The 20,469-nt window shown below is 38.4% G+C and overlaps 1 protein-coding gene across 1 annotated transcript; it reads right to left on the bottom strand.

The window, feature by feature from the left end:
- Positions 1-7,084: 7,084 nt before the first annotated feature.
- On the bottom strand, positions 7,085-8,104 carry LOC104420144. The gene has a single exon (XM_010032036.2). The coding sequence runs from the start codon at positions 8,102-8,104 to the stop codon at positions 7,085-7,087; it is 1,020 nt and encodes a 339-aa protein (XP_010030338.2).
- Positions 8,105-20,469: the final 12,365 nt, after the last annotated feature.

Here is a 20,469-nt window from a genome sequence, read left to right as displayed (position 1 = left end):
TACCATACAATGTGTAATTAGTTTTTTTAATCTCTATTTTGTGTTTTTTTACTAACTATTTTTCTCGATTATCCTACATGCAATGTCACCACAAATTACCAGACCAATCTTATACTCACAATAATCTCTATTTGGCACAATGTCAACATTGTGGCCCCGTGACAGCGACGTGGCATCCACATAAATTGGCCACGCGTCGCGTCTGCTACGTTAGCATCTTATTGAGAAATTTGGCCAGATTCCAATAGAAAAACATCAATCGCAAAGAAATAAAAGCTTAGTGCATCATGTTATTGAAATCAAAGTTCAATGACCTAACTATGAAGTCCACCAAAAATGTAGTGGCCACCGATGAAATTCATCGTTTGCATCACCTAACAACAGAAATAGTGGACAAATATGGGACTTTCTCAAAAGACCCTGTCGTGAAAACCATGTATGGAATGCATACTGAACTCACTCTTAACATTTACCTTCAGGGTGTGAATCGGACTGTAAATGTGAAACGGGGGATGGTTACTACATAATGTCATATAGTGACATAAGTGCAGCAAACGGTAGTAATCAATATGAGCAATCTGTTAGTAACATGATTTGCTTGAAGCTCTTACATTGAGATAGGTATTTTTTTCTCTCAAAAGCATAAACGATTGGAAATAAGTTCATGTGTCTCGAGTGCATTGCTTAGAAAGTGGAGTTTACGACTTTGTAAGTCCACTGTCATTTCAATGAATCATGATTCATATTTAGAAATGTATATGCGAATGTCAATCGATCGTTCATACTTCAGAATGGCATTTCAAATGGCTTTGGTCCTCTTGCAATTAGATTTTTTTATTGGTGGTGGTGATCATATGGGCTTCCTCTTCTCACTGAGCTTTCCAGCCAAAAGATTTGACTTATGTGTTCACTTATGGGCATTGGGCCCTCTAGGAATGTGAACATTTATAATGAGAGATAATACTATAGACAAATTCTCAACTGGTATATAGTGTCATATCTACCTCACATTAATTTTTTTATCACAAAAATTTTCCGAACTAATACATCCGTATCACAGCTTATTCTAAAATTAATTTTTGTGTCACAAAAACTTTTGAATTGGTAAACTCGTGCCCACATTTGCCCCAAATTATAACACTTATGCCATAGTTACTCCAAATTGTAATAAATCAAGGATTTTTTTTTTTCTTTTGGATAAATTTAGCATAAACATATCAGTTCAGAGTTTTATGACACAAAAATTAGTTTGGTGTAAATGTAACATAGTTACACCGATATGAGTTTTTTGTGGTATTAACCTTCATAATAACTTAATTAATACCAGTCTATGTCTATTGTTATGAACCTTTTGTCGCCCAAATCTATGGAGCTTGCTTAGGCTCGCCCAACCTTTTCCTATATATGAAACCATTTTTAATTTTTTAAGAACATCAAAGCTAAAAAGTAATTAGGCCCTTCCATATTTGATGAATGCAAAACAGGTTGATTTTTTAGTAACAGGAAGAAAGCGAGAGGGAATGGAGCTTTAAAATAATGTGGCTCAACGACAAAGTTTCATTCTACTTTGTAGATTGACTCCCACGTTTAAGGCGTTAGTACAAATCTGAACGGACTGTCCACTTGAAACTCAATCTTTAATTTAATTATTTTTTGTCTCCAAGGATTTTTTAAAAAAATCACGAGGGCATTGTACCATCTATACGGGGCTTTTAATGTTCCAAAGTAACTATGGAATTCTGGGGGTTTCAGAAATGGATGAATTTGTTTGTTCTAAGGCTACAAACCATTAATGTCCATTATTGTGATTGTCTTGATTTCTGGACGTGTTTGTGTTGAGATGATGCTCGCATAGAAAAGTCCAAAATGGCAAAATTGACGTGATGTGCAATAGTTAATACCCCGATTGGCCCATAAATCGTTGGTTTAAGTACTCTAATGAAAGGAGATTTAACTAAATATGTTAATGGGTTCAAATTGGGCTCTCTTGGTAGTCTACCCAGTGAAGATAGCAAGTTTCTACTGCACTCCCGACAGTTCATTCACTTCGAGTAGATCATAATTACTCAATTCTTTTCAATCACTCGCATTTGGGGCAAAGTTAAAAAGTCCCACCGAATTTCACGCCCCGAACCCCAAGCGCGTGCCCATCCTTATTTGGTCGATAATAATTTGCGACTTCCTAGGATGAGTCGCCGACCCTTTCCATTTTATTACACATGTGGAAGCGAAAAGAAATCCCCTGACAGTAATCATCTCGGGATAGAAAAATAGGACAATAGATTCATAAACAAACATGCTTATATATATATATATATAGAGTCATGTACAAAGGTCTATGGCCAAAAGACTATAAAAGACTGGCCTTCCAAAAAGAAGCGGTCTAACGACCTACGCTTCCGATCACCTCCTCTCGGCTCCGGGTCCTCCACTCGACGACCCTGAAAATGTTGTCCACAACGAGGTGAGATATAATCTCAGCGAGTCTGCTTCTAAACCCCAATTAGGAGGGAAATACGCCAAGAAGCGTCCTAATCACACAATCAATGAGACTTACCTCGTCTCAGATCCATTATGCAGGTCAGTACAATTTATATCCCAGACATCATGAGAGCATGAGCAACAATAAGCTCCAACGCCACACTCAATTAATCATGCATTCCTAGTTTTGATCTCGGCATATAACATGGCCTACTCTCTGTTCGACGGTCTTTTGGTATTGCTAGGCATCGTCTTACCCTATTGAGCACATCACGTCTTTTTATCAGACGGCTTTCCCGAATGAGCATAGGGTTTAGAATCTACTGATCGGCTTTCTATTGTTCAGGAGTATCCCAAATAGGGATAACGTCCAGTTCAACAGCCCCGGATGATTTTTTTTAATCATCACACGATCACTTAAATATGGCCCATGGCGCCGTGCATTGCACTCAAATGCTTCAATTAAAATAGTGAGCCTGGCCTTTTTCTTTGTATTAAAAATTCACATAAAATTACTCGTATGTGGGTACACGATCAACTTGGCCCAGAAAAATTGATATTCATCCCTTTTGAAATCCCACTATTTCATATAGTACTAAAAACTATTTTCGGTGTCAAAACTCGACACCTGAGATTTTTTGAATAAATACTAGAAATTTACAATTTTTGGAATTAAATACCCAAAATCCAATCTGCACTCAATTTGCATAATTTAACACTCAATTGTAGAATTTAACCACACCATTGCAATCGCACGAAATTCAGTTCCGGCTATCCCGGCCTAATTTCCGGAAAAATAATTATTTATTAATTAATTTCGAAATTTAATTAATTAATTCAATTTAATTTCTAAAAATACTAACCTATGCCAAAATTATTAAATTGAATACCAATACGAGACTCGGAAAATTCCCGAACCCTTTTAGATAAACAGTACAATTTATTTAGGCCTTAGCTAAACCATGCTAACTACCTAACATGCTCAATTAAATAATTACATTTCTAATTTAATCTAACTAACCACCTAATTCATAATAAAATAAATCTAAACACCTCTTAAACGTCATTAGCCTACTAAGCAGAGTTTAGAGTATAAACTCACCGGTTAATTGTAGAAACCGGTTCACCGCGACGATGGCGCGACGGCGGCCGAAACTTAAATTGCGGCGGCGTCGAAGAAACTCGGAACGGGCCTAAACTTGGCCCAACAAATCTCGGCCCAATCTAAGATTTGTTTTTGATTTGGGTTGGACCCAAGTTGGGCTGCTTTGCGGGCTGGATTTGCTGGGCTTTCGAGACTGGGCTTGACTGAAAGTGGGCTTCAAATTACTGGGCTGATCTTGCTTTGAAGAAACTGTTGGGCTGAAGCTTGGGCCGAATTGTGGGCTGCCTGCTCACGGGTTGGGCTTCAAGTGAGCGTGTGGCTGGTGGGCTTCAAAATGAATCCGCGGCTTCAATTTGGTGGAAAGCTGCTCGTGGATGGAGATCTCAGTGAGTGGGGCTGTAGCGTCGAGTTGGAGAGGAAGCAGACGGAGGCAACTGTTGGCATGCGGACAACGGCGGTGGAACGCTCGGCTGAAATCGTGAGGAATGGAGCTGCACGTCAACGTTCGTGGCTCCTTCGTGAGGAATGGAGCTTGACTCGGTGCCATCCTTCTTTGGGCTTGACTCGGTGCCGTAGAACAAGAGGCCGTGTGGATGCAGGTTCGTGGAAGCGGCAAGGGTGGAGTTTCGAAGTAATGCCAAGGTGGAGGACGCGTGGAGAGGCACACGAAGAGGAGTCAACAAAACTGGTTTGTTGGACTCTTGGTTGACTAGGCTTGGGGATTCGGCCAATGGTGGATACGAAACATGAGCTGAAGGCGTTGATGGCTTGGTGAAAAGGACAAAGGAAAAAAACAAAAAAAAAACAGGGCAAGAACTGATGATGATGGAGGAGAGTTGATGTGTGAGAGAATGGGGCACTCGAAGGAAATGAGAAGATAAAACCGAAACAGAAGGACAGGAAAAATGAAAAAGGAGCTGCGGAGGGTAAGGATTGAAGAAGACGTGTTGGAGAAGCTCAAAGAGGGGCCCAATATCAGCAAATCTTATCTCCTTAATTAAACACATGTCCCCCTATTACTTTCCAACAAATCAAACCCAAAATTAACCATTTTGATGACAAAAATTGCAGCCATAGTCCAAGCTCCGAATTTCACTCTTTGGTATTCAGATTATTCAACAAATTCCCAATTTAATGTCCAAATTTTGATGTAGAAAAAATCCACGAAATTTCTACAAGTCCCTTTCGCCATATAGCTTGGTTTGTAAGTCCAAATTTTCTTCAAATGAGTCCATCTGAATTTCTGTTAATTTTTCATAACATTCGAACTGATTTTCCGTAAAAATCTCGGAATCTCTTAAGAATCTTCGGAGAATGAGTCGACGTTCCTAAAATAACTTGTGACACATTAGAACTTTCAATCTTTGAAATCGGGTTCAAATTCGCGGTTATTTTCAATCCAGCGCGCTTTTAGCGTGACCTAGTTTACCGGGTAACTTTTAAGAATTTTTGGTGCAATTGACCTGTGATCGATTTATCTTGAGTCATAATGTACATTTTCGACACATTGGTGACTCTCGATTGTCGTGAAAATCTCAAGGTTTCAAATACGGACATAGGATACCAAAAACGATAAAAATCAATTTAGTGCCGATCGATGAGAATTTTGTAATCAAGTGAAATCACCCACATTTTGATCACCCATCTCAATCGAATCGACCTATCATTGATCTCTTATCAATTTTTAATTGTTCCGTAATGACTTTTGCAAATTAGCACGGTCGAGTAGTCGATTCCTAGTTGAATTCTCAAGTCTTTTGCATTAAAATCCCTTAATGACTTTCCCAAATAGTCTAGTTATCTCATGAGTGATCAGCTCAGAGAATAACACTATAAACGCATCAACGAAAGGCCTGATTTATTCAATTGAAATCAAATTTGAAAAATCAGGATGTCACACGAAATCTTATTTCTCTCTTTTCATTTCTTGAAACTTTGACTTCTAATTTCTGGTCATCTTTATTAAGGACCTTAGTGAGATAGTTTGTGCTCTAAAGATATAAGAGTGCGATCATGTTCCATGATATAGGCATTATTACTTGTGAAGTATGAAGAAATCTTTTCTACAGAGGACTGGTCAGTCACTTAAAGTATTATACAATGTTCATGTCAATATTTAACTAGGCCACTCTTTCAGTATTTAGGAAAAAGAAGAAGAAGAATAAAAATAATGGTTAGTTCTCAAGAAAACTAATATGACTAATGACTCATTTGTTTTGTAAAAGATAAAAGATTTGAAAAACATTTCCCTGAAAAAATCACTTGCATTGCTTAAAAAAATGAACAAATCAAAGATATTTTCCATTCACAAAAATGTCAAGATGTAAATTGTGGTTGATAATGAAAATATTTTTAATTGATTAATTATTTTAAGTAACGAAAGTGGTTTTTTTTTAAAGAAAATATTTTCCAAACTATTTATTTTTTATGAAATAAACAAAAGCCTAAATTCACTATTCTCAGGATTGGTTGCTTGGCAATACGATAACCTCTCGTTAGCAATTAAAACTGCTCAGGAGTCCGAAGAAATAAGAACTGTTCAAATTGAGTGGAGAGATTGGCTATATAGTGTCCAACTTCACTAATTCCTGAGCTTCAGTTTCTCTCCTAATTAAAGGTATGAACCGCATTCATTGGCAAAAGGGCAAGCTGAGCAACTAGCAGATTTGCTTAGGAAATTTCTAGACGTGGCGATTCATACCATATCTTATAATCCCTCAGTAACATGTCGAGAATTGTCACTTCTAGAAATTTGAGTAGACAATACGAAGGGAGAAGGAAGGAACACTAATCTTGAATCATGACGAGATGAGATGAGCTTTTCCCTCTTATTGCCCGAAAAGATTCATAAGATCGCTGAATATCTATGGGCAAACAAGGTCGAGGAGTAATATCTGTGCGAACTTCAAACTCCTGACATGGTAGTCTCATCTAATGGAAGATCAGTCGCGTGCTTAATCAATTTCTTATTATGTGTCATGACATCAGAGTAGAAACCTTGTCTATCTGGTTCTTCATCAGTCATAAGCCTATCTCTCTCGCTTAATCAATCTCTTATTATGTGTCATGATATCAGAGTGAAAACCTCGTCTATCTGGTTCTTCATCAATCATAAGCCCCCTCTCTCTCTCTCATCAAGGAAAAGCCTTGTTTTCCCACTTGCTCAGAAGATTTCTACATTGAACTCACTTCTCCAACTTCCATTTCTTGGATTGAGCGGGTTGCTAAATCCTAGCTAGTTACCTGATGAGGGAGGATGAGATAAACCCAACATAATCACAGGAGTTAGAATAAGAAAATATTTATTAGCATTCATTGTAGATACAAGCAAATTTCACTGGAATTTCTTTCACTTTTCCTACGTCGGACACATCGAGAAGTACGCATGGCTCCAGATCAAACAACTTACACGACATCCATAAGCACACTTGCGAACTTAAAGCTAAGGACCATATGTGTTTGTCAGTTCGGCTAGTGCAGAGAGTTTAAATTTGAACTTCAGACATAAACTTGATCTAGGGGGCCATCTGTGGTGGCGACACGACCTTGCTCCATCTGGACGTCCCTGGTGGCTTCCCTCTGAGGCTCAGGCTGAAAGTAAGCTTCTAGATGGTTGGCCAACGCCAGCCTGTCAATGCTCTCGCCGTGATATGACTTGCAGACGAAGTAGATCACTGTTTGGATCACGAGGCTGAACAGGAACAGGAACGTCAGCAAGACGAGGCAGGGGATGCCAACGACTAACTGGAATGCTAAGTTCCAACCATCCGGTAGAAATATCTGGTACACTATCATGATCCCCCCATAGAACAAGACCAGCAGCAGGAAGATGAAACTCGTGACTCGTCGCTTGCCCTCAATAAGATTTATGCTCTTGACCATGGCCTTGATCCCGTAGTTCTCCTCCTCCAGGACGGAGACCACACTTGCCAGCTGCCAGACGATGTTCAGGTACACGAACCCAACTAAGAACACGATCAAGAGGATGATCCAGATTGCTAGCCCGAACGGCGAGAAACCGATCAGCACCACCCCCATGAAGAAAGTCCCCAGCATGCATAAGCCGTAGGCCAAGTGGATCAAGAAACTCCATATGAATGTGAGGGACACTCGCTTCCACACCTTTGGGACCACGGACATGATCTTCTTGAAGGTGATGGGCTTTCCTGTGTAATTGCAGGCCACAGTGTATACGACCGCAGAAGTAGAGAGAAGGGAAAGCACCAGGAGGAGGACCAAGTATGCTATATTGATGAGCCAATATACCAGACGCTGGTATGTTAAGATATCATTCAGGCGATTGTCTCCGCAGCGACCGTAGTCAAGTCGTTCCCAGTCAATTCTCTGTTCCATCTGGTCGGAAACTTGGACTTTAACTAAGAAGATGATGGAGAGAGGGAGGATAAAAAGGAGCGTGATCTGAGTGAAGATTTTCTTCCATGAGGAGATGATCTTGAACGATTCCTTGAAGATGCCAAGGAACCCGATATGTTGAAGCTTCTCTCCATCACTGTCCATCATAGTTAACACTCGGCTTACATGGTCCTCCATAAGGTCAGTTCAGAAGCTCTGCAGATGATGAAGCTGAGAGAAACCATCCATATTTATACACATGTAGATGACTGAGGAGGTTAACATCTAAAATCGATGATCTGATACGTCGCTCGTCTCTCCGTGGATTACAATCTACATTGTTTGATGTGATTTCTTGGCAAGAGTTGGAGAAGCAAAACAGATGCTTTGGACAAAAGACAGCGGCAATGACAAGGGCTTATTCTAGCTATCTGGGATGATTTTTGTCGTTCATTTTCATGATACGACCACGCTGATGGATACCATCATACTAAATATTATTGCTCCGGCAAGTTTTGTCCTTTCCCTCCTTTTTTTCTAATCCTCTTTTAGATTATGAAACCAAGAGGTAAAATAGAAATTGGCTAGGCAAGGACAAATTAGCCATTCGCATGTCAAAGAAATTACATCCAGCATTTTCAAAGGTAAAGATAGCTCTATCTTGCTTACAGAAAAAGGACAGTTATTATAACTAAATTAGGATGTGGGATAACATAATTAATAGCACGGCTGAAACAATAATTACATGAACAATAATTATGGTTAAAGTAATAATGATAATAAAATATCCAGCGGCTGATATTCTCTAGGCTCTACAGTATTGCTCCTGAGAGAGGGAGGTGATATTGCTAGTATGAGTACCTAGACGGGGGTGAATAGGTATATAAAAGATTTTTCTTCAACGATTGTACAATACTAGACAGTAGAAGGAAACGTTAATCAAAGTAAGACTGAGAGAAGAGAAAATTGAACACCCGGTTTATAGTGGTTCGGCTTATATCAAGCCTACGTCCACTCTTCTTCACCGACAGCCTATTGGCTGGATTCCACTATGAACAAAAGAGAAGTTACAACACAGCTTTGCCTTGATTCCACAGTGTAGATGTTCTACCACACCTCCTCAAGATTTCTCACAAATATAGACTCTCTTTTGTATACAAGTATTCGCTCAAAGGATTTGTCTAAACAAAAAGGAGCTTAAGACTTTGGAATTCTTCTATCGCGCACACCTTGAACAACTAAGACAGTCTTCCTTATATACTCCTTTATGCCATCATACCCGTTGGCACTTACCAAAGGAATTTCTCCAATCTACCCGTTGGACGGAATCAATTAGGAAGATTGTTCAAGCTATTAAAGGAACGTGTTGATAGCTCATCAATCCTGTTCGCCCATACAATCAGGATCTCGGTTTCCATAAGCAAAACCTTCCAATAATATTTAGGCAATCACCGGATCTTCAATTATCGAGTCAATCTTCGATCAATCAAAGGACTCCGTTATGTCTTCTCTAGCCACGAGATCTTCTCCGCTTGATAAGGTTAAATCCTTAACGAAACATACGATTCGGATAACCTTTCTTCAACGGATTAGAGACTGTCAATGAGGATAGACTTTGAGTCTTGAGTCTCTGTCCGGAGGTCTTCGGACTTTAAATAGCGAGTCTGCAAGCCTTCAGACTAGACTGATAGAAACGTTTTGTCAACTTCAAAACACTTTAAGAAGATTTCTCCAACAATCTCCCCATTTTTGATGGTGACAAAACTTTCCTGCGATTTAGATATCTTTGACCCGCAAAACATTTCTCAAACACATATGCATATCTTGTAGAGGTAAATGGCTAACGAATAACACTAGAATCTGCAACCACGAAAATAGGTTAGTCCAAGTATATGATGAAGCCATCCATAAGATATCAATATTAGTTAATAGAAGCAGTCAAGTCCAAGTCTAGTTCAGTTCTCATCCAGACACAAAACAAAGTTAAACAGAGTTCAAACCACAAAACAATCTAACAAACAATTTAAAAGTTTGATGAATGAAAAGTTTTTGATCAAATCTTGCATCTCTCCCCCTTTTTGTCATCATTAAAAAGGATGAGATGAAGTTAAGATTGCTTAGGAACGCGGACAAGCTGGAAATCTTCCATAGACGAACGATGCCTTCCCGGCCTTTTAAAGTCTTCCTTTAGATGTGCAATCTCCTCACTCTTGGCATTTGCCTGATTCTGAGAGAGGGCTTGCAATTTATCATTCAATGAACAAGAAGAAGCTTGACCTTCATTCTTCAAGCTTTGAACTTCGCATCCCAAGGCATAAATTTGACCTCGCATCTCCAAGAGAATATCCATGATTCTGCGAAAATCTGCTCCATTATTATCGGTTTGAATACTTGCTTCGGCTCGATCGATGGAGTAAATGTAGACGATGGTAGATTAGCATAATCTTGTAGGTTTGGCGATGAAACTTCATGACCTTCTTAAGGAAACCGAGATGCATAAACATCTTCTGGTCCGCTGGTGAGCGATGACTCCTTCACTTGCATCGGGACATGAAGACTTTACTCCTTTCTCCCGATCTCCCCCATTTGTTTCCATGCCTACGGTGGAGAAGAGTGTTCTTCAGGTTCTCCTTCTTCTCTTCTTTCTTCTTCAGGTCTTTCCTCCTCTGTTTCTTTTTCAGCTTCTATTTCTTCTTCTTCCTTCTCCTCTCGCTTCTTTCGTCATTTGTTCCGATTCTTTACGTGGAAGGACGACTTAAATTCTTCAAAGCCAATGTAGAGATGGTGATGTCTTCCTCATCATCTTCATCCTCAACGAGGAGAGCTCTTCTTCTTTTGGATGGAGCAACCATGGGCTCATTCCCTTTTCTTTTAGTGCGAGAAGAGATTTGATGAGATTTTGCGAGTCTTCTCCTTGAATTTCTCCAACTCCTTGCTCAGTTCCTTCAAACGCATTTTGGTCACCATTTTCAGTCCTACCACCATATGATCGCATGGTCGAACACAAAAGATTTGTGGAGGTTGAATATTTAGATGACTGAATAACTTCGTAACAAGGCTTGGGTAAGGGAGTTGACCTCTGTCCTTCATCATTGCTCTATACATGTGAAACATCACAAGGTGTGAGGGAGAGAAAACCTTTTTCCAAAGAGAATGGCATACATTAGCTTGGCCTCGAACTTGAAACATCGGTCTTGGAAGTTGATTTCGGTCGGAGGCAATTAATCACAATCTTGTGAAGCAAGATGTTGAATGCACCCATCCTTAAGTAGGTGATCTTTTCATCTGTTCTCCTGTTCTTCACCAGTTCAAGTGTGGCCCGACCAATGGAAACTTTGATTGGTTGATATCTTCCTCTTTCTACTTCTAACACATATGCCAGCATATTCATATCCACAACATAGTCTTGGTCTTTAACGCTGAACGAGAATCTATTCGCATCCAAAAAGCTTAGATTTGAATAGAAATATGCGATTAATTCGGCATAGGCCTCTCAGAGTCAAGCGGAACTTTTCAAGTTGAAGATAACTGAACTTTTCCCTCAAGTTCATATTCACAGATCCAGAAAATCAAAATCCACACTCCTAGGGTTTATTACCCCACGCTTCAGCAATTTCAGTACGGATCCTTTTGCTCCTTTGATATGAACAAATATCCCATTTTTCCTTGATTTTCAACCGCAACACCCATTTTCGGTTGAAATTGACCGTATAATTTATCATCATCATTCCCATCTACAGATTCGGCCCCCAGATCCACGAGGATCACTTGGGATATTTGCAAGGGTTTCTCGGCCACCCCTTTTCGAGCAATTCCCAAACTTTCCATTTTTCGCAGAAAGATATATTCATTCCCATGTCCTTTGTCTTTAAGAAAATCATCAATATAGTTCAAAGGAGTACAAATTCCTTTTAGGGCACGATATAACCGGTAAATATAAGCGGGCTTTTGAACTCTTACGAGTGCATCCTCGATGATTTCTTCCTCGTTGTTGATGATCAACGCCTTGAGGACTAGATGGAGGAGAATGACGCTGTTGAGAATGTTGTGGGCTCGCTTGCTGTTCTAGAGTCACTTCATCTTCGCAAGATCGAAGAGCGTAGGCCCCTCACTCATCCGCCGTGGTCCCCCTTGCAATTCTCGAAGATTTTCTTGAAGATGACATCTTTCTCGGTTTTGGAAGATTCCTTGCTTGACTTTCCCAGGAAAGATGACAACTTTTTGAGGATTAAACGAAGAAGACAAACGGGAATGGAGGATCGATGCTTTCTAGGGTTTTTGAAAGAAAAGTGAAGAGGAATCGACAGTGCACGATCGGTTAAAAAGAGGGATAAACGAACCGTCACAGAGGAAATAAAAAAAATGCATTTTCAAAATAACTGTCTTTTTCCGCAAAAATAGCCATTTCAAAAATAACTTCCTTTTTGAAAATGAAACGATGCAATATTTACGTCAATTAAATATAGCAACAATTTAAACACAGTCTGACGATCGTACCTTTTCAAGATGAGATTCAAGAGAGAAAGACTTACAGTCTGACGGTCGTACCAAAACTATCTTTCGGATAAAGTCTTGTAAGACCGAGTCCGAAAGTCTTTAGACTTTGATATCCTCATACCTCAAAATGTTGAGTCTGGAACGTATAGACTCAAATTGATTTTTCTCCAAAGGCTTTGTGAATATATCCGCCGCTTGATTCTTTGAGTCAACAAATTGAATTGAAACATCTCCATTTTGAACATGGTCTCTAATAAAGTGATGTCGAATCTCTTATGCTTTGCTCTTGAGTGGAGAATTGGATTTTTGGTGAGGTTGATAGCGCTGGTGTTGTCGCAATTAATCTCCGTGCATGAGTCTTTAATTTCAAAGTCTCTTAGCTGTTGTTTTATCCATAGAATTTGCGAACAATAGCTTCCCAAGGCTACATACTCGCTTCGTTGTTGAAAGAGACACGGTGCTTTGTTTCCTTGAAAACCAAGACACCGTCCCCTTCCAAGCAACGGCAAGTTCCCGAAGTGCTCTTTCTATCAACTCGCAACCGGCCAGATCTGCATTTGAATATCCCGGAAGATTAAAGTCTCCTTCTTAGGATACCAAAGACCGATGCTTGATGATGAAGCAACGTATTTAATGATGTGTTTCGCAGCACCGAGATGGGATTCTCTAGGATATGATTGAAACCTAGCACGATGCAAACACTCAACAAGATGTCGAGTCTAGAAGCGATAAGATAAATGAGTGAACCAATGATGCTCCCATGCAGTTTTTGATCAACTTTCTTCCCTTCTTCATCTTTGTCTATCTTCAAAGAACTTGACATCGGTATGTCGGTCTTTTTGCACTTTTCAGTCTAAATCTTTTGACAAGATCATTAACATATTTTTCTTGATAAATAAAAGTTCATTCCTTCAATTGTTTTACTTGAAGACCAAGAAAGAATGTTAACTCTCCCATCATACTCATTTCAAATTCATCCCCGCATAGACTTAGAAAATTTCTTGCACATATTTTCATTAGAAGATCCGAAAATAATGTCATCCACATATATTTGAACAAGTAAGAAACTTTTGTTCTCCTTTTTGATAAATAAAGTCGTATCTACTTTACCTTTGACAAAACCAATTTGTATTAAAAACTTACTTAATCTGTCGTACCAAGCTCGATGTGCTTGCTTTAAACCATACAAAGCCTTTTTCACTCGAAGACGAGTCGGCTTCTTTGGGTCTTCAAACCCTGGTGGTTGTTCCACATAAACTTCCTCATGGATAAATCCATTTAGGAAGGCGCTTTTGACGTCCATTTGGAATAACCTGAAATTCTTATAACAAGCAAACGCAAGTAATAGTCGAATAGCTTCTAACCTTGCTACTGGGGCGTAAGTCTCATCATAGTCTATTCCTTCTTCTTGCGTATATCCCTTGGCTACGAGTCTTGCTTTGTTTCGTACGACTTTTCCTTTCTCATTCATCTTGTTTCTGAACACCCATTTAGCTCCAATAACGTTTTACCTTTTGGTTTGGATGTCAATTCCCGGACATCATTAATGTTGAACCTATCGAGCTCTTCTTGCATAACTTCAATCCAGCTTTCATCGGATAAAGCTTCTTCTATGTTCTTTGGTTCAATTTCAGAAACAAGAGCCACATCACTAGACTCTTCTCGCCTTTTGGATCTGGTGCGAATTCCTTCATTAATTTCGCCGATTATAAGATCTTTGGGATGACTGGACTTATGCTTCCAGTTGCTTGTTGATTTGTCTGGTTGATGATCTCTCTCTTTGTTTGGATCTTCACGAACATCCTAATGCTGGTTTTCCAGAGTCTGAGATGCTTCTTGAGTTGTAAGTTTTGGAAGGTGCGGAGCGTTTCGGACTCTTCTTGATGAGTCGACTTGATTCATCTTGCGTTGAGTCTTGAAATTTGACATTCATTGACTCCTCCATAGACGGCTCTTCTTGTTATAGACTCGAAGGCTTTGCTTGATGTAGAATATCCAAGGAAGATACCTTCATCGATCTTTCTTCAAACTTACCAACTCGATCTTTTGCATTTTTCAATATAAAACATTTGCAACCAAATACATGAAAGTATGAAACAATAGGCTTCTTATCTTTAAATAACTCATAAGGGGTTTTCTCTAGAATAGGTCTTAAGAAGAATATAGCATCTTTGTTGAAACAACTTCAGCCCAAAATCGTGAAGAAATCTTGCTTTCAATTAAAAGAGTTCTAGCCATTTCTTGAAGAAATCTGTTCTTTCTTTCCACAACTCCATTTTGCTGAGGAGTATATGGAGAGGAGAACACATGATTAAATCCAGATTCATCACAAAATTTTATAAAATCTAGATTTTCAAATTCACCTCCATAATCTGTTCTTATACTTGAGATGACACATCCTTTTTCATTTTGAACCTTTTTAGCAAATTTTTCAAAATACGAGAAGGTTTCGGACTTACTTGCAAGGAAATATACCCAAGTAAAATGGGAGTAATCGTCCACAATTACTAGGCAATATTTCTTACCTCCAATACTCTGTGTTCTGGTTGGTCCGAAGAGATCCATATGCAGCAAGCGTAGTACATGATTAGGAGAGACATGATTTATTGACTTAAATGAATTTCTTACCTGCTTTCCCAGAATACATGGAGTGCATGGATCAGTCTTTTGATAAGGTAATTTGGGTAGTCCACGAACAAGCTGTTTTGATGAGATTTTGACTAATTGCTTCATGTTGACATGACCAAGCTTTCTGTGCCATAAGCTTGCTTCGTCTTGAATTGAGATAAAACATTGCGATTCATTTGGTTTCATATCCGAAGATAGATGTTTCCATGTCTTCGACCCATGAAAGATCGAGTAGAGTCTTTGCGATTCCGAACATATTCCTTCTTGAAAGAAGATCTTGAAACCAAAAGTATCACACAATTGACTAATGCTTTGAGAAGATTGTAATTGAGTCCTTGCACTAAGGAAACATTACTTATTGTGAGATTTCCAATTTTTACAGTTCCAAATCCCACAATACTTCCTTTGCTGGTTCCTCCAAATGAAACTTTTCCACCATTTACTTGAGCAAGCTTTATAAAACAATTTGAGTCTCTGTCATGTGTCTTGAGCATCCACCGTCAAGATACCACTTTATCTTTTTCTTGACGGTGACCTGCATTTAAAATAGAGTCTCAAGCTTTCTTTGGTACCCAAACTTTCTTGGGTCCTTTGGTGTTAGTAACATAAGCAGTATTAGCCCATATTTTCTTAATAGGTTTCCAAACCATAGGACACTCTTTTTCAAAGTGATCCGGACTGTTGCATTTTGAACATTTGAGAGCATTTCTACCTACAGATTTTATAAAAACTTTCTTAAAGTGATTTTTATAAGCCTCTCTCGAGAGTCTTTTCTTAATTCTTTCTTTTACTTTAGGAAAATCAATCAAGGGAATTGTTTTTGCTGTCATACCTAGACCGGACTTATTGAAGTAAGGTCTTTGAGCTAAAAGAATTTTCTCAAGTTTTTCAGACCCTATTGAAAATTTCTTTGAAATATTTGATAAGTCTGTTTTTAAAAGAGCATTTTTTTTTAAAAGATTATATTCATTTTCTTTAAGAGTGGAAACAGTCAAGTCTAGACTTTTAACTCTTTCTACTAAAACATTTTCCTTTTGTTTTAGAGCTAGTTTTCCTTTTTCAGTTCGGAAATTCTTTTGAGAGAAATCTTAAGACTAAAACACAGTTCATCAATGTATTTAGAAACTTTGACAGGAATTTTAAAATTGCTTGCCTCAAATTCACTATCTGAGTTTGATCCAGAGTCTGAGTCTGATTGTGCCATCAGACATAGATTGGCATATTCATTATCATTTTCTTCACACTCGTATCACTCCCGGGTTTCGGCTTTGAGAGCTTTTCGAAATTTTTCAGCTTTTCCTTTCTTCTTCTTGAAGAGGATAGTTGGGTCCGATGTGTCCCTTTTTCTTACATTCAAAGCGAGACTACGTCTTTGTTTGGTTCCTCATCATCAACGGACTTGGTCTGCTGTTTTTGAAAGCTTTGTTTCTTTGAGTTGAACCTTCTCCTTTTCTATTCAGTTTTCTGAATCTTCTTATCATGAGAGCAAGCTCCTCATCGTCCATATCTTCTTCGAATCGTATCATCGAATCATCATTTGATTTTAATGCAATGGATTTCTTACCTTTTGGATCTTCATCTTCATTGATCCGTTCCATTTCATAAGACTGAAGAGTTCCAATTAGCTCATCGACAGATAGTGGCATAATTCTTTGCGTCTCTCTTATCGAAGTCTTTATGTGATTCCAATCCTGGAGAGTCCACGCAGTAGCTTGTTTACCTTCATGGGATCGAAGTTGGTTGACCTTGATTTTCAAGACCATTCACAATATCTGTAAAACGACTAAACATGTCAGATATAGATTCTCCTGGTTTCATTCTGAAGGCTTTGTATTGACCGAGAAGAATGTTGATTCTTGTTTCCTTCACTCGATCTGTTCCTTCATAGGTGATATGCAATCTGTCCCAAACTTCTTTTGCTGTAACACAAGAAGATATTCTATTATATTCAGTTGGTGACAAAGCACAATATAAGGAATAAATTGCTTTTGCATCGAGTGCTTGTCTCTTTATTATTTCTTCCCGAGTCATTCCGCTTGGTCTCATCGTTTCTTTTCCTCTTTCGAGACCGATGCGTGGTAAGAGTAATTCCTTTTTCTACAACGTCCCATTCCGAGAGGATCCTTTGATCGAAGGAAAGCTTTCATCTTGTTCTTCCGGATGTTGTAATCCTTTCCATCAAAGTAGGGTGGTCCGGTATTGCTTTGCCCTTCCATCAGCCCCGGTGCTAGCATACTAGCCATGGATCTTTCACTACTAAGTAAAACACTTCAAATAAAGTAAGTACACGTGCTCGATACCAATTGATATTGCTAGTATGAGTACCTAGAGGGGGGTGAATAGGTATATAAAATATTTTTCTTCAACGATTGCACAATACTAGACAATAGAAGGAAACGTTAATCAAAGTAAGACTGAGAGAAGAGAAAATTGAACACGCGGTTTATAGTGGTTCGGCTTATATCAAGCCTACGTCCACTCTTCTTCACTGACAGCCTATTGGCTGGATTCCACTATGAACAAAAGAAGTTACAGCACAGCTTTGCCTTGATTCCACAAAGTGTAGATGTTCTACCACACCTCCTCAAGATTTCTCACAAATATAGACTCTCTTTTGTATACAAGTATTCGCTCAAATGATTTGTCTAAACAAAAAGGAGCTTCGAGACTTTGGAATTCTTCTATCGCGCACACCTTGAACAACTAAGACAGTCTTCCTTATATACTCCTTTATGCCATCATACCCGTTGGCACTTACCAAAGGAATTCCTCCAATCTACCCGTTGGACGGAATCAATTAGGAAGATTGTTCAAGCTATTAAAGGAACACGTTGATAGCCCATCAATCATGTTCGTCCATACAATCAGGATCTCGGTTTCCATAAGCAGAATCTTCCAATAATATTTAGGCAATCACCGGATCTTCAATTATCGAGTCAATCTTCAATCAATCAAAGGACTCCGTTATGTCTTCTCCAGCCATGAGATCTTCTCCAGTTGATAAGGTTAAATCCTTAACGAAACATACAGTTCTGGATAACCTTTCTTCAACGGATTATAGACTATCAATGAGGATATACTTTGAGTCTTGAGTCTGGCTGTCCGGAGGTCTTCAGACTTTAAACGCGAGTGCCCTGAAGCCTTCGGACTGGGCGATAGAAACGTTTTGTCAACTTCAAAACACTTTAAGAAGATTTCTCCAACAGGAGGGAGAGTACATTTCTGTGGGTGTATGCGTGATTTCTTTTTCCTCAAATTCCTCAACTTTGCTACCCACGCCAAGTACCATCTTTACATCTCAAAACCTTCATTTTTCATCTCCCTCAACCTAAAAAGGCCCATTTTTCCTCACGCATCCCCCGAAATTACGCTTAATCAACACCTAAATCATTAGATCAAAAAGTCTCATTTCTCATTACAAAATTTAGCGAACAAAATCTTTCGATATCGTTAGAATTCGACCTCTAACACAGGGTTACTATGTATATTCCTGCATCAGCATTTCTCATTGCATTTTCTCACGTTTGGAAATTAGATGCATCTTAGTTTTAGGATCATTGACCCTACGTCGAGAGGTAAGGTAAACGAGGACATCGAAGTTCCCGAATCCTGCAATCCATGGTGAAACTTTGACTTGTCTCGTATCGATTCTTTCCTTAGCCTAATCGAGCTAGCTAAAACTCATTAAAGGACATATCTTTCCCTCTTGTCCGGGAAGGGCATTCTTGGCTTGACCAGTTCTTGGAAGCCATTCTATGATGCACTAAAACGAGGAAAGTCCAGCATAAGGTAGAGGATGTTAGGAATGTGAATATATGAAGAGAAAAACAGAGAAAAAAAAAACAAACGAGAATTTTTACGTGGAAAACCCTTCCCAAAATCAAGAAAAGAAAAAATTACAATACCGCACTAGGCAATCTTCCATTATCAGTATCAGTGTTACAAGCTCTAGGGTTACAAGTTTTAGCATTATAAGTATAAAAGATATTGCCCTATATATAGCAGGAGTCTAGGGCATACATAATTAGTATGTCATTAGCAGCAATAAAAACTCTATTGTCTGCTTTAACATTATAGGTTGGGTGACCTACAAAGAAGTGCCTACCTAAAATATATTGTTTTTGTGCTTGGACATTATTTTCCTTTATCAAACTCCACAACTCCATCAATCTCCCATTTGGAGGCTGATCTTCAAAAACAACAATAATTTTTTATAGTCTCCTTCTTTATAGCCCAAATTGTCCAAATGCTATGGCATCACTCATCACTTACCATGGACGCTAACTAAGGCAATGCACAGCCTCAGTTTCTCAGTGGTGACAACCTTTGTTAATATATTTGCTGAATTTTCTGCACCAAAAATCTTCTTCAATGACAAAGTCCTATAATTTACCAACTGATGAATTTGATGATACTTTAACTCAATGTGTCTTGTCCTTGAATGAAATACTAGATTCTTTGCAAGACAAATAGCACTCTCACTGTCATTGAAAAGAACATTGTTGTCCCGCTCCTTGCCTATTTCTTTTTTTAAAAAATTCAGCCAAATCATCTCCTTACTAGTTTTAGATATAGCAACATATTCTGCCTCAATAGTTGAGAGAGATATACACATTTGAAGTTTAAACATCCAACTAATTGCAACACCACCTAAGGTAAAAATATAACCCAAGGTGCTCTTTTTATCATTGCATGAGCTATGTATGGTCGAGTACATACCACTAAGGGTGTTTAAAAGATTTGAGAATTGCTCAGATCGCTTGGAATCGGACTGGACCAAACCAGATTGGACCGATTAGCTCCATCTGATTCCTGATTTCAATTTAGCGGAACTAGTGAGTACCGGTTCAATCTTCGATTCTAGGTGTGGAATCGTCCATCTATCTACCTAGACCTGATTGATATATATATATATATATATATATATATATATATATATATATATATAAAGTATATATATATATTCCATCTCAATTACTTAATTATTTTGTAGTTTTTTGACCAAATATATATGTACATATATGTATATTTGTAGTTATTAAACATTATTGACTAATTTTGTCCCTTGGATATGAAATAGGATTAACTCCCTACTTCTTCTTCTTCTTCTTCTTTTTTCATTCTAATAATCTATTCACTTGCTTTCTCAAAAAAAAAAAAAAAAAAAAAAAAAAAAAAAACGAAGAGGAAAGAAATGACCAATTGGAGATGTCCATAAATGTTGGGGCAGTTTGTCATCATAATACAAAATTAAGAGCCATCAACTTGTTTAAAAACTATAATTAGGTCTCTCCTTAGCCATTCCCATGATTAAATTAGGTTGATATTAACAAAATATGGATCAAACAATTAATACTTCAACATTTGTGGAGGGTAGAACTTTTAACGTAGAGTCTTATTCTCCA

The sequence above is a fragment of the Eucalyptus grandis genome, chromosome 2 (genome assembly GCF_016545825.1).
Source record: "Eucalyptus grandis isolate ANBG69807.140 chromosome 2, ASM1654582v1, whole genome shotgun sequence".
In the NCBI taxonomy this organism is placed as follows: domain Eukaryota; kingdom Viridiplantae; phylum Streptophyta; class Magnoliopsida; order Myrtales; family Myrtaceae; genus Eucalyptus; species Eucalyptus grandis.
This window is presented reverse-complemented; position numbering and strand designations above follow the sequence as displayed.